This window comes from Myxine glutinosa, chromosome 8 (genome assembly GCF_964187855.1).
Source record: "Myxine glutinosa chromosome 8, kmMyxGlut1.1, whole genome shotgun sequence".
In the NCBI taxonomy this organism is placed as follows: domain Eukaryota; kingdom Metazoa; phylum Chordata; class Myxini; order Myxiniformes; family Myxinidae; genus Myxine; species Myxine glutinosa.
The window spans coordinates 16467954-16481354 of NC_136268.1; the positions used below are offsets into that span (position 1 = coordinate 16467954).

A 13401-nucleotide genomic window follows, 5' to 3' on the forward strand; every position below is an offset into this window, starting at 1 on the left:
GTGAATTTTGTGAAGAGGCCATGGTGGTCCTGGTGGACACTGCACAGTGGCACCATTATTGATCCAGGTGTGTTAGACCAAAGTGTTGGAGGCTAGGATAAGAATGGATAGAGTAGTAGGACACAGCCTTAAATTGGCTACGGGGGCGACAGTGCCAATATTTGGGACGCGGGGTTGTGGAGATGTAGTTGGGTAGTCTGTGGGTCAACATGGTGTTATGGGTGTCTGAGGTGTGTGGACCATGTCTTCTGGGATGAGTTCTGGTGGAGCATGGCTGTCGGCTAGACCTTGGGAGTGGTCGAGTGTGGGTGGGCACTGGGGGCTGCATGTGAGTGGACTGGGGGATGTGAGAGGTGCCATGCACTGCGTCTGTGCCCCGTGGTCCGAGGTCTTGGGAATGGTTGTGTTGGCAGCAGGTGCTCACCACATTGGCCAGCTTGGGGCTAGTGGAGCCGTGTTCCTCGCAGGGGGCCGAAGGATGAATGGTGGGTCGCACCCTTATGGACACTCATTGTGTTACGTGTTACCTCCCCAAATTCCGGTTACGGTGCCCCTCAGATTCTCGAGAGGAAACGCGGCTGAAAGATTTGTTATTTTGAGTGTTCTAATAAACCATGGTAAAACCACACCAATGCAATTGTGTAGAACAAAATAAGTAATTGTATTAAGAACTCTCACATACACAATAATAACACTCTTAAAGAAAGTACCATGAAAATATCACTGCCATCTCATGAACAATACATTACATATGATGCTACCATCATTCCCCAATGCTCTCAAAGCAATAAACTCATGATACGCCAAACGTGAGTGGGATGTAACAATCCCAAAGTCCGTGCACGAATCCCCACACTAGGTGAAGATCAAAGACCTGCAGAACGGCAAGAACAATAGGCAGGTATCGGCACGGCTGTGGATGAGGAGTTACGAGGTGAGAGGTCGGGCAGAAGGCGGCGCGGGGTAACGATCCCACAAAACGTGAGTGCCATCCACGCCTCACGTCCACCAATGATTAAGCCGATATGGAAACCAATGGCGATCAACACAAAGAGGTCGATATGGGAATCCGAACAACAAAATACGAAGCACCAGGCGGACGGCCTCCTCGAGGAAAAATGGCGTATCTGCCTGTAATGGAGGCGCTTGATTTCCCGCCAACAATAGTTCACGCTCGGTACCAAAACCTGAGATGCAGGTTTAATTGAAATTGCAACATGGGACGATGTCGCGGGAAATCCCTTTCACGGGAAGCCTCAATTCATTCACGGCCAATATCGAGAAGTCCGCTCGCAGCCTCGATGCGACTCACGGCTGTCTCTTTTCGCTGACAATTTTTTTCTTCCTCCTCTTCTGGTTTCTTTGCCGCGTTTTCCTTTTTCCTCCACAAACATTTATATTTTTCTTTTACTAAAGGCCTCTCCCTTTCACACAGCAATCTTAACAACAATATTACCTGAAACTAAAAATTATACAAGTATATAATAACAACAAAGGCGGACGTGATGAATCCGTAACACTCCCCGCCTTCAAGGAAGAAAGTTTGAACACGGTGAAAACTTTCTTTCCATACAAAAAGTATTTTTAACAACCAAAAGTAATACTCACCCCCATAAAACTACAATTCAAAACTTTGGCTGATCAATTCCCATAAGCAACAAAAATCCCGGACAACGCACAGGAATCCTCAAGATTAATTCAATCTGGATGAACCTCCTGCTGGAGATATTCCATCTTAACAGGGTTTCATCTGGTAGGGGTGTTGTTTTCACAGGAGTGGCCTCCCCCACATCAATATCATGATATACCAGGTCGGTACGACCAGGTACATCTGTGAACAAATGTGCAAACTCCTAAATTAGGTTGGATAATTGTCCTTGTTGTTCCCTCGTCAAATGACCTAATTTCTGGTTTAGGTTCCTTAACACTTCAGTGTTCGTCAATCTGGGGCAAGCCTGGTCATCAATGCTGTCGAACTTCACACTGGCCTCAATCGCTGGATTATCTTGCACACCGACTACAGGTACAACAGGTGAGACAGTAGCCATTTTTTCCCCAGGCTTCCTCTCATAATATTTCTTAAGTCGGTTAACGCGACACAGCTGCCGCTTTTTCCGTCGGTCGGGAGTTGTCACCACATAATACGTTTCATTGACCCTCCTTCCGATGGCATATGGATTGAAATACCTATCATGTAGCGGCTGACCTGGAACTGGAAGAAACACTAGCACTCGATCCTTGGGACTGAAATTTCTGATCTGATAAGTCTTGTCCTGTCTCACTTTCATTTTGTCCTGTGCTACTTTCAAGTTTCCTCTCTACTGCACAGGCCTTAGCCATTCTGTGCCTAACAGTTATCACATACTCTAACACAGTTGACTGCGACCCCTCCTGTAGCCACTGTTCCTTCACCAGTTTCAACGGTCCTCGAACTGTGTTCAAACACGAGTTCAAAAGGATTGAATCCCAATGACTCCTGAACAGACTCCCTCGTAGCAAACAGCAATAAGGGTATTCCCTCGCCCCAATCCTTGTCACATTCAAAGCAGTAAGTTCTGATGATGTTCTTTAATGTCTGGTGAAACCTTTCCAAGGTCCCTTTGCTCTCGGGATGGTAAGTACTTGACCTCACTTGCTTCACTCCCATCAGCTGTACAACTTGCTGAAAAAGCTTTGACATGAAGTTGGAACCCTGATCAGACTGGATGACCTAAGGTAGGCCAATCAGGGTGAAAAATGTAATCAAGGCCTTCGCAATAACTGTCGCAGTAATTTTCTTAAGAGGCACCGCTTCTGGGAACCCAGTGGAAGCGCACATGATGGTCAGTATATACTGATGTCCAGCCTTAGTTTTAGGTAAAGGGCCTACACAGTAAATAATGACCCGGCTGAATGATTCTTCAAAAGCTGGAATTGGTTTTAAAGGAGCTGAAGGGGTTTTTTGATTAGTTTTGCCCACCAGCTGACAAGAATGACACGATTTACAGAATTCCGCCACATCTCGTCGCAATCCTGGCCAGAAAAAATGTGTCAGAATTATTTCACATGTCTTGTTCACTCCAAGGTGCCCGGCCAAAGGTGTCTCATGTGCCAAACTCAATATCTCCTTCTGGTATGGTTGCGGCACCACAATTTGGTTATAGACTTTCCACTTGTCATTCGCTGGTACCTCCGGTGGTCTCCATCTTCTCAAAAGTATTTCCCCTTTCATGAAGTAACCAACAGGTACCTTCATAGCCTCTTCCTCTGTAATGGCTTTACCAATCAGACTTCGGAGTTCAGAATCTCTGTGTTGCTCTTCAACAAGTCTCTTTCGGACAAGCACCGTTTGTTCAGCCTCATTCCCAGATGTCTCTGACGAACACTCCCCTTTATCCCTTGGTCCAAATGAAACCTTATCATTAGGTTCCTTGGTGTCAATCCCTTACCTACCGTGTCTCCCAAACCTTTCCTCCAATATCTATGGAACCCAAATCCACATCACCTTCCTTCTCATTCTTTTCAGAGCGCTTCCAACCCATAGCACGAGTCACTGCACATGATGGAAAGATACCCGGAATCTCCTGCTCTAACTGTGCTGTTATTTTCCATACTGCACTTTTCAAGCAACATCGGATTACCTGAAACTCGACCACCGGCCAAATCGTTCCCGATAATGAAAGAAATTCCCTCCTCAGGAAGAGTGGCTTGTAAACCTACGGTGACCAGTCCTGACACCAACTCAGACTTTAAATGGATCACATGAAGAGGGGCTTTAACTAAGCCACCAACCCCCTGTAAATGGATACTAGCCCCAGTTGCAGTTTTTTCAGACAATAGAAAAATACTCTCGAGCATCAAAGATTGATGTGCTCCCGTGTCCCTCAATACCCAAACAGGTCTCTGGTTAGTTAAGTCCCCATCCAGTGACACAAACCCCTCGGAAATGAAAGGTTTGTAACCCTCGTGGACAAGGTCGTTCTCTGATGCAGTAAGTTTGGCACGGGGACCTTCACAAGTCACTGTCCTCCAAGGACGATTTCTCGCACTGGCCATCGCATTCGGAGTTGAACTAGCCTGATTTCCATCCTGATTTCTCCTTTTCAGAGCATAACATTGGGACATCAAATGCCCAGGGTTCTTGCAAAAAGCGCAAGTAGTCCCGGAGGAAAATCCCATGGTCTGCCTCAGGCCCCCTGGAAAGTAGGTCTGCCTTGGACAGTCAGTCTTTTGATCACTAAAATTTGAGGTGCCTGATTTTTTCCCGATACTTCTCTCTGGGCCGCGTCCATGAGAATTTGCTCTCCAAACCTTATTTAATGTAACTCCTCTGGCTACCTCTAGGCAGGAAGTTAGGTTTGTGAAACCCCATCCTGTGTGTCAAGGCATAGTCATCTGCCACTGTTGCTGCCTCATACAACTCAGGTACTTTTTTCATGCAAATTAACTTTAATGTCCACGTCCACACACTGTTTAAATTCTTCCACCAAAATCAATTGTCGTAAACGGTTAAAGTCTTCCCCAATCTCTTTCGAGTCACACCACCTATCAAACATAGTTTCCTTCTCTCTGGCAAACTCCACATGGGTCTCATTCTCCCGTTTCCTGGCATTCCTTAATTTTTGTTGGTAAGCTTCGGGGACCAATTCATAAGCTTTGAGAATGGCTTTCTTAACTGTCTCATGATCTGCACATTGGTCAATCGGTAAAGCCAAATAGGTATATTGAGCTTTACCCACCAGAACACTTTGTACTAACTTAGTCCATGACTCCACAGGCCATTTTAACATCTGAGCCACCTTTTCAAAGTGTCAAAATAACTTGCCTACCTCCTTTTCATTAAAGGGTGGAACCAGTCTTACATGCCTACCAATATCCCAAGAGTTCTGACTTGTTTGATGAACTAGCCGGCAAGAACAATATTTCTCTCCTTCCTCCCAATGATTCAAGTTCCTTGAGTTTAATTTCCCTCTGATACTCCATTTCCTCTTCATTTAAGTCCCTTTCAGCTTTCTTTTCCTCTGCTCTTTCCTCTGCTCTTTTCGTCTCAAGTTCTCGTTCCTTTTCTGCTTTCCTTTCCTCGAATTGCTGCCTCCTCTCTTTCAATCTTTCCTGGCTCTGCAGTTGCATCTCCATTTTCTGGAGCTCCATATTTCCTTTTTCCTCTGGTAACCAATCCAATGCTACCTCTTCCCATTTTCTCTCTCCCACAAAATATTCTACCACCAACGTCTGAATCTCTGTCTTCTTCATATTGACTCGGACCTCCAAGTTACAGTATTTGGCCAACGTCCTAAGTTCCGATCTTTTTAACACCTGGAACTGTGCCTCGTTGGGGGATGTCACAAAATTTTCCACGCCAAACACCATTGTTACTTTTAGTTAGCAAGCCTGTTAACCTTCACACAAAAATTGTCAAATTTGGGAATGTTGAGGAATTCAATCCCGGACGAGCCCCCAATTTCTGTTACGTGTTACCACCCCAAACTCCGGCTCAGAGTCGAGAGAGGGAACTCGGCAGAAAGATTTGTTATTTTGAGTGTTCTAATAAACCATGGTAAAACCACACCAATGCAATTGTAGAGCAAAACAAGTAATTGTATTAAGAACTCTTACATACACAATAATAACACTATTAAAGAAAGTACAATGAAAATGTCATTTGCATCAAATGAACAATACATATGATGGTACCATCATTCCCCAATGCCCTCAAAGCAATAAACCCACGATACACCAAACGTGAGTGGAATGTAACAATCCCAAAGTAAGTGCACGAATCCCCATGCTGGGTGAAGGTCAAAGTCGTGCAGAATGGCAAGAACATTAGGCAGGTATCGGTGCGGCTGTGGATGAGGAGTTACGAGGTGAGAGGTTGGGCAGGATGTGGCGCGGGGTAATGATCCGCCAAAACGTGAGTGCTATCCAGTATCCACGCCTCACGTCCACCAACGATTAAGCCGATATGGAAACCAACAGCGATCAACGCGAAAAGGTCGATATGTGAATCCCAATGACAAAACATGAAGCACCAGGCAGACGGTCTCCTCGAGGAAAAATGGCATATCGGCCTGTAATGGAGGTGCTTGCTTTCCCGCCAACAATAGTTCACGCTCGGTACCAAAACCTGAGTCGCAGGTTTAAGTGCAATCGCAATATGGGACGATATCGCGGGCAATTGAGGAAGCCTCAATTCATTCATGATCAATATCGAGAAGTCCGCTTGCAGCCTCGATGAAACTCGGTGCTGTCCCTTTTCCCCGCCAATTTTTTTTCCCTCCTCCTCTTCCGGTTTTTTTTGCCGCGTTTTCCTTTTTCCTTCACACACAGTTATTTTTATGTTTTACTAAAGTCCTCCCCTTTTCACACAGAGGTCTTATCAACAATATTAACTGAAACTAAAAATTCTACAATTATATAATAACAACAAAGGCACAAGTGACGAATCAGTAACAATTGGCCATGTTGGTGTTCTGGCTGTCCACTTATCCCGATGGTCCTTGCACGGTAGAGGGGCGGAGCTGTCGTAGCCAAATGTAGTAGTGTAATAAAGGTCACCGGAGGAGGCGGATCCACATTCTTGCCAGTACAGTCGGATAAAAAAAAGGAAATTTGGAAAATTGATTGGCCCCATGGGACAAATTTGGGATTCAGTAGTGGGTTTTTTTTGGTTTTTTTCGTATACAAGATCGAGGATCGTGAAAGAGCTAACATTAATCACACAAAAAGTCAAACCGACACAGAAAACACAAAAAATAAGGGGAGCGGTAGACAAGATGGGGAGAGAGGGGGAAGGACACAAACACATTTGAGAGCAGGGACATCGGGAGAAATGTGGGAGGGGGAGGGCTTGGGGAGAGGTGGGAGAGGTATAAAACATATGAACACTGCAATTACTTCCATGAAAGAATTTGGAATTTCAAAAAAAAAGTGTATCTGGGGTGAATTAGCGGGGGTAGAAAAGATCAAGGTTTTGGATGGGGGAAGATAAGAGATGGTGGTGAACAGCTGTTTTAAATACCTGAAGGGAGGAGTGGGATTGAAGGGAGTTGGGGGAGTTTGTTCCAGAGGCGGGAGAAAAGGGGAATGAAAGAGTGAATGTGAGCAGAGAGCCTAGATTTTGGCAGTTTAACCATAAGAGGGTTGCAGGCAGATCTTGTGCGACCTGAAGGAATATTGAGTTGACAGAGCACAGAGAGAGCTGGGGGAGCAAGGCCGGATAGGAGTCGGTAGAAGGCAGAAAGACCACCTACCTGCCTGCAGTGAGTGAGTGAAAGTCTGGTGAGAATGATGGCATGGCCTGTGAGGGGATTGGAATGTGTGCCACAAAGTGTCTTGTGGGTGGCATTTGTTTTTGTGTAAAGGTTTTGTGTTTTTGTGTGGTCGTGAGGTTGGAGATTGATTTGTGGTAGAAATGTGTTTTTCAAATGTGAATGGGTTTTTTAATTATTTTTTTAAATATAAGAACAAGGCTCGTGTAAGAGATAACATTAATCACAAAAAAAAAACTGGACACAAAAACATACAATAAAGGGAGCGGGAGACAAGATGGGAGAGAGCGGGAAGCACCACAAGTACAACAGCAGAGAACAGGGACATCGGGAGATCTGTGGGAGGGAGGGGGCTTGGGGGGAGGAGGGAGAGGGCTTGGGGGGAAGAGGCATAGGAAGGGGGAAGGGGTGGGAGAGGTATAAAACACATGGACACTGCTGGGACTTCCCGGAAAGAAGTTGGTATGTCAAAAACGTGGATCTGGGGTGAATTAATGGGGTAAGAAAAGATCAAGGTTTTGGATGGAGGAAGATAAGAGATAGTGGTGAAGCTGTTTTAAAGACATGGAGGGAGGAGTGGGATTGAAGAAAGTGAGGGAGTTTGTTCCAGAGGCGGGAGTAGAGAGGAATGAAAGAGTGAAGGTGAGCAGAGAGTCTTGATTTTGGCAATTTCATCAGAAGACGGTTGCTGGCAGATCTTGTGTGCCCTGTGGGAATATTTGGGGGACAGAGCACAGATAGAGTTGGGTGAGCTAGGCCGGATAGGAGTCGGTAGAAGGCAGAAAGACCACCTACCTACCTGCCTGCAGTGAGTGAGTGAAAGGCCCCCGGAGTTAGCTTCATCACGGGAGATTCCAATGATTCTGAAAGCTTTGGTTTTAACAGTGTGAAGCCGAGCTGGGTGTGAGGCAGGAACACCAGCCCAGAGGGGAGAGCAGTATTTCATTGAGCTGCAGATGAAAGCCTTGTATGTGGTGAGGAGCTCAGGTGAGCCAAGGAAGGACTTCGCATGACAGAGAATGCCCAGTCGGCGACTGGCTTTGAAGGCCAGCTTGGAAATGTGGTTTTCCCAGGAAAGGTCATGGCAGATAGTGAGACAAAAAGCTTTAGGCCATGTCATTTCACATGTAAGCAGTCCATGGCATCCTTTTGTGACATTTTTTATGGAAATATGTGGGTGAGAATTGAAAGGCAGCGGGGGAGGAAATGTTTTTGTGGGTTTTGGGGGTGGGGAAGGTGTGTGTGTCCGCAGGTGTGTGCATCAAGCTCTGGAGGAGCGGTGACTGCGGCCCCCTCTGCGGTAATTGCCCCTGGCAGCCAGTGGTGTCTGGAAATTGGGAGTCCATCGGCGGTGGGATCTGTTTGGGCACCCTGTGATGTGGAGACCCGTGGAGACCCGTGAGGTTGTGTGAAAGCCTGAGTCGTGTAAGCCTGGTGTGGAGACTTCACCGGCGGGACGACAGCTTAAGGAGCTGGTTGGCTGTCATCGGGCCAAGAGTTATAAAGGGGGGATGAAGAAGAAGTCATAAGTCTGGTGACTTATTTTTGGACTGCGGGCACCACAGCCTGAAGCGCCCCCTCCATCTTGCTTGTGCGGTACCTCCCCGCTGCCCAGTAGAAACACACACACATGTGTTATGACATCTATGCCATGGTTCTGCAGGGGGGTAAAATACGTGCTTTGATGATTTTTGAAGTGTGTGGATGGTTATGGGATTTGTGTGAATGGATGGGGGAGAAATCCACCGAGCCATGTCACTCGCCTGTAACACCAGGACAGGGCCCACGGAAATTTGGGGCGCATTGGGTTGGCTCCGTAGGTAACGTTGGGTATTGTGGCATCCACCGGGGGACGTGGTGTGTAGCTGGAGTTGTTCAAATGTTCTTGAATTTTTATTGAATTTTGCATTTTTGGTTAAGGTTTCGTGTATAAGGTAGCTTTTGTGTGTTTTGATTTTCTTCCTGCCCAGGAAATTAGGAGCAAGGACTTCGAGTTTTATAAATATTTCAAATGTGAATTGTTGCTTAAGGGGGTAGAACGTTAAGGAGAATAGGTAAGTAGGCTACGGCTTGCTTCCTACAGCCCTCCTGATGTTTTTTCACTTGCTAATTAAGTGCGAGTCGAGAAGTGTTAAGACTGGAATGATAGTGCCTGCAATGAACCTTGCAGGAGCTACGGTTCCAAGGGGAGGGGGGGGGGGGCTGTGTTACATTTGTAGGGGTAGACAATGATTACCTTAGAGCCAGGTAGAGTGTATAGATTAGTGTGCTCCTACTGTCGTGAAGAAGAAGAAACCCCATGTAACAAGTCGGAAATTTGTGCAGACTGGATGTCGTGTAAGTGTATCTTTGTCCCCATGAGAGGGGTGGGGTTTGTTAATTAGTGAGGGACTATGGGTAATTAATCGCCTGTATGTAATTGCCTCTGTAAGCTTTTCCTGTGTTCCTTATGACACCGCACTACACCCACCTAGTAAGAAATCGCCCATTAACCACACTAATTAAAAACCAACCGGAAACCAGGTATGAAGCACTATTGCTGATAACACCGAGTTGGGGAGTGCACAGGCACAGGCACAGGCAGGGCCATGAGCCATGCCGTGAAGAGCAGTGATTGGACCGGGATTTGATTGGTACAAGCACTGGTAAGATGAGACTCGTTGACAGGAGCGGAGACGGAGACATCATGGGATGACTTCAGAGCCTCAAGTTCAAAATAGTTGGAGTGGCGGACATTTTGTCTCTTGGGTCCGGACTTTGTTGGTGAACGGTCGCTGAAAAGCTCTCTCTCAGCATCGGCATTTTGTCTCTCTCGGCATCGACATTTTGTCTCTCTTGGCATCGACATTTTGTCTCTCTCGGCATCGACATTTTGTCTCTCTCGGCATCGACATTTTATCTCTCTCAGCATCGATGTCCTCTTGGTCCTTCTTGTTCTGGATCCCATAGCGAACGGTCGCATTTTGTTCTCTTGCGCAAGGAGGATTCATCGCGGGCAGTCGGGTTCCGACATCTTCATCGTGGTCATGCGGAGAAGCTGCGGGCTAGGAACTGCGGTTTGAGATCGTGAGGACAGGCACAGCTGGAAGAGTGAGGTGCACACCAAGGTCGTTCGCTTCGTGTGCGGAACCAGGAGTGAGCGGGCCGCGCGTGAGGCATATTTTGCGCCAACAAGCGTGTTTTCGTGCGCAAAGATGCCAAGGCCTCAGACAATCTTGATGATTCCTGACGAGATACACCAGCCGATTTGAGCTAAGTGCCACAAACAATGCATATTTAGTCCGTAAACACTTGAAACTTCTTCTCCTAAACCGCTGATGGGATTGCGACCAAATTTGGCACAAATGATATTTGTTGTGTTGTGACTAAAGTTTGTTCATGGCATTAAGAAAGTTGGGGTCTAAGGGGATCAACCGGGGGTCAAATTCACAGCTTCACGCTGTTGAAACCAAAGCTTTCAGAATCATTGGAATCTCCTGCGATGAAGCTAACTCCGAGGGCCTTTCACTCACTCACCGCAGGCAGGTTGGTGGTCTTTCTGTCTTCTACCAACTCCTCTCCGGCCTTGCTCCCCCAGCTCTCTCTGTGCTCTGTCCCCCTAATATTCCTACAGGTCGCACAAGATCTGCCAGCAACCCTCTTATGGTTAAACTGCCAAAATCTAGGCTCTCTGCTCACCTTCACTCCTTCATTCCCCTTTTTCTGCCTCTGGAACAAACTCCCCCACTCCCTTCAATCCCACTCTTCCCTCCAGGTCTTTAAAACAGCTGTTCACCACCATCTCTTATTTTTCCCCATCCAAAACCTTGATCTTTTCTACCTCCGCTAATTCACCCCAGATACACTTTTTTTGAAATTCCAACTTCTTTCCTGGAAGTCCTTGCAGTGTCCATATGTTTTATACCACTCCCACCTCCCCGCAAGCCCTCCCCCTCCCACATTTCTCTCGATGTCCCTGCTCTCAAATGTTGTGTTTGTGTCCTTCCCCCTGTCTCCCCATCTTGTCTACCGCTCCCTTTATTTTGTGTTTTATGTGTCGGTTTGACTCTTTGTGTGATTAATGTTAGCTCTTTCACGAGCCTCGATGTTGTATACAAAAAAAAAAAAAAAAAAAATTGGGTCCAGGTTGCCCCCCCCCCCCCCCAAAATAAATATTTGCCAAAATGTGTTCATGGCATTCAAAAAATCTGCCCATGTGGTGGTCTACGGGGTTTTGGGGGGTTGCCCCCCATTATCGTTGTTTGCTTTCTTCTCAGAAACGACACATGCAATTCCGATTAAACTTAACCACAATCTTAATCACCGGTGTTGTACCAAAGTTTGTTCCTGACGTTTAAAGAAATCGTTTGGGCTTGCCCCCCAAAATAGGTATTTGCTTTTTTCTCAGAACCTACACACACAATTTTGATGAAACGTTACCATAACTTTCATCATTCGTGATGTACCAATGTTTGTTCAAGGCATTGCAAAAATTGGGGTCTGAGGAGGTACACGGGGTGGGAAGGGGCAGGGGTTGCCCCCCAAAATAGGTATTTTTTTGTTTGTTTATTTCAAGTCTCATGATTATGTTTGTATGATTCTACATGCTGCCCTCTCTTCTAGCAAGCATTGATATTGTTTAAAATACCTTTAGTCAGTGCAGTATACTGTTTATTCTACCAGGTGAGCGCCAGGGGTATTGCCTCTATGTTTTGTGTATTTCTCTTCATTTTACATCCTCAGAGATTCACAGATACACCTGCAATATGTTTGTGAAGTCCAATTTGCTGTCTTCTGATGAAACCCATGAGCGAAGCAACCAATAGGCGCGCGCCTCGTATGCATGGAAATAAGAAAGCGAAACAGCTTAATTTATCAACAGGACATTAATCGAACAATTGTTGACCATATCTGATGATTCATAAAAGTTGTAACCATTTAAGTTGGATCTCTCAATAAAATCACCAAGCATGTAGTTTTATTTTATTTTTCGTCCTCCAGGGTACTTACGGCATAACATATTGTTTGGGTTAAAGAGCTGAGCCTGAGAGCTAGAGCGCGACATGTTGCGCTTTGATCAGCAGTTTGCCAAAGGAAGGTTTCGTGTTGATTCTTTATTGCTTTAATATTGCCCTTGTGACTCAATCATAGGTCACTCTCTGAGCCTTGATTTGTCCAATATAACACAGTTGCTTGTGCTTCTTCAGGTCTGTGAAGACGAGTGTTGTGAGGTGGAAGTTTTTACCCTGGCTATTAATTACTTGGATCGCTTCCTGGCTGCAGTTCCCAGTAACCGCAACTGGCTACAACTGCTTGGTGCTGCATGCATGTTCCTCGCCTCAAAGCTACGTGACTCGAGTCCTCTCACTGCGAACAAGCTCTGTGTCTACACTGACAACTCTATAAAGATAAAAGAGTTGCTGGTGAGGTGTGCACTGGTGGGAGGAAAGTATGCTTTGCATACAATTACCCGAACGAGAAGATAGGTCTCGATTATATCTTTTCAGTTTGCCAAGCTGGCTTTGGCCTTTTTCAGAGTTTTCATTTGCTGCACTTTAAAAAAAAATTGTTTCAGCATGGATATTTAATTTTCTTTACCACCCTAAAAATGTCATTTGTGGAAATGAGTAAAGCAATAAGGTGTGTCACCTCGTTCGGTCTGAGAATGGTGGAGAGGTTGCGCACTTCCTATTGAGCTGCCAAGTCTGGGTTTGATACTCGACCCGACTATAAACTGTCGTGTTGGTGCTTCTTAGGCAGGGCACTGCATCGCAAAATGCGCTGCCCATCAGGTGGATGTTAAATTGGGTGTATCATCTGCTATCATTTGTTGGCGGACATTACAGAACTAGCATTGCCTTTTATGACGAGCATGTGATTTGTCACTGGCACTCTGGATAACTCTGGATAACCCTGGTGTTGGGCTAGCGGCTAGGGTGCCGGCTTAGGATCCTAGGATCCTGGGTTCGAATCCCGGTCGATCGCTGAATTAACGCCAGGGGGGTTGACTCAGCCTGTCATCCTTCCGAGGTCGGCTAATTGAGTACCAGCTCACTGGTAATTCCCTGTTTGTCGTTAAAGGCGGCGAAAAGGGTTGGCGTCAGGAAGGGCATCCGGCCGTAAAACATTGCTTCAAAAAGGGGACCGAAAAACAACAACAACCACGGCTCCC

The 13401-nt window shown here is 46.2% G+C and overlaps 1 protein-coding gene across 3 annotated transcripts in view; it reads left to right on the forward strand.

Moving 5' to 3' along the window:
* Positions 1–13401, forward strand: part of LOC144893224 (G1/S-specific cyclin-D2-like) — a 121863-nt gene that overhangs the window by 18907 nt on the left and 89555 nt on the right. For all 3 annotated transcript variants that reach the window (XM_078782955.1, XM_078782956.1, XM_078782957.1), the window contains exon 2: positions 12437–12652. In XM_078782955.1, the coding sequence (XP_078639081.1) occupies positions 12437–12652 (216 nt within the window). The remainder of the gene's footprint in view (positions 1–12436; positions 12653–13401) is intronic.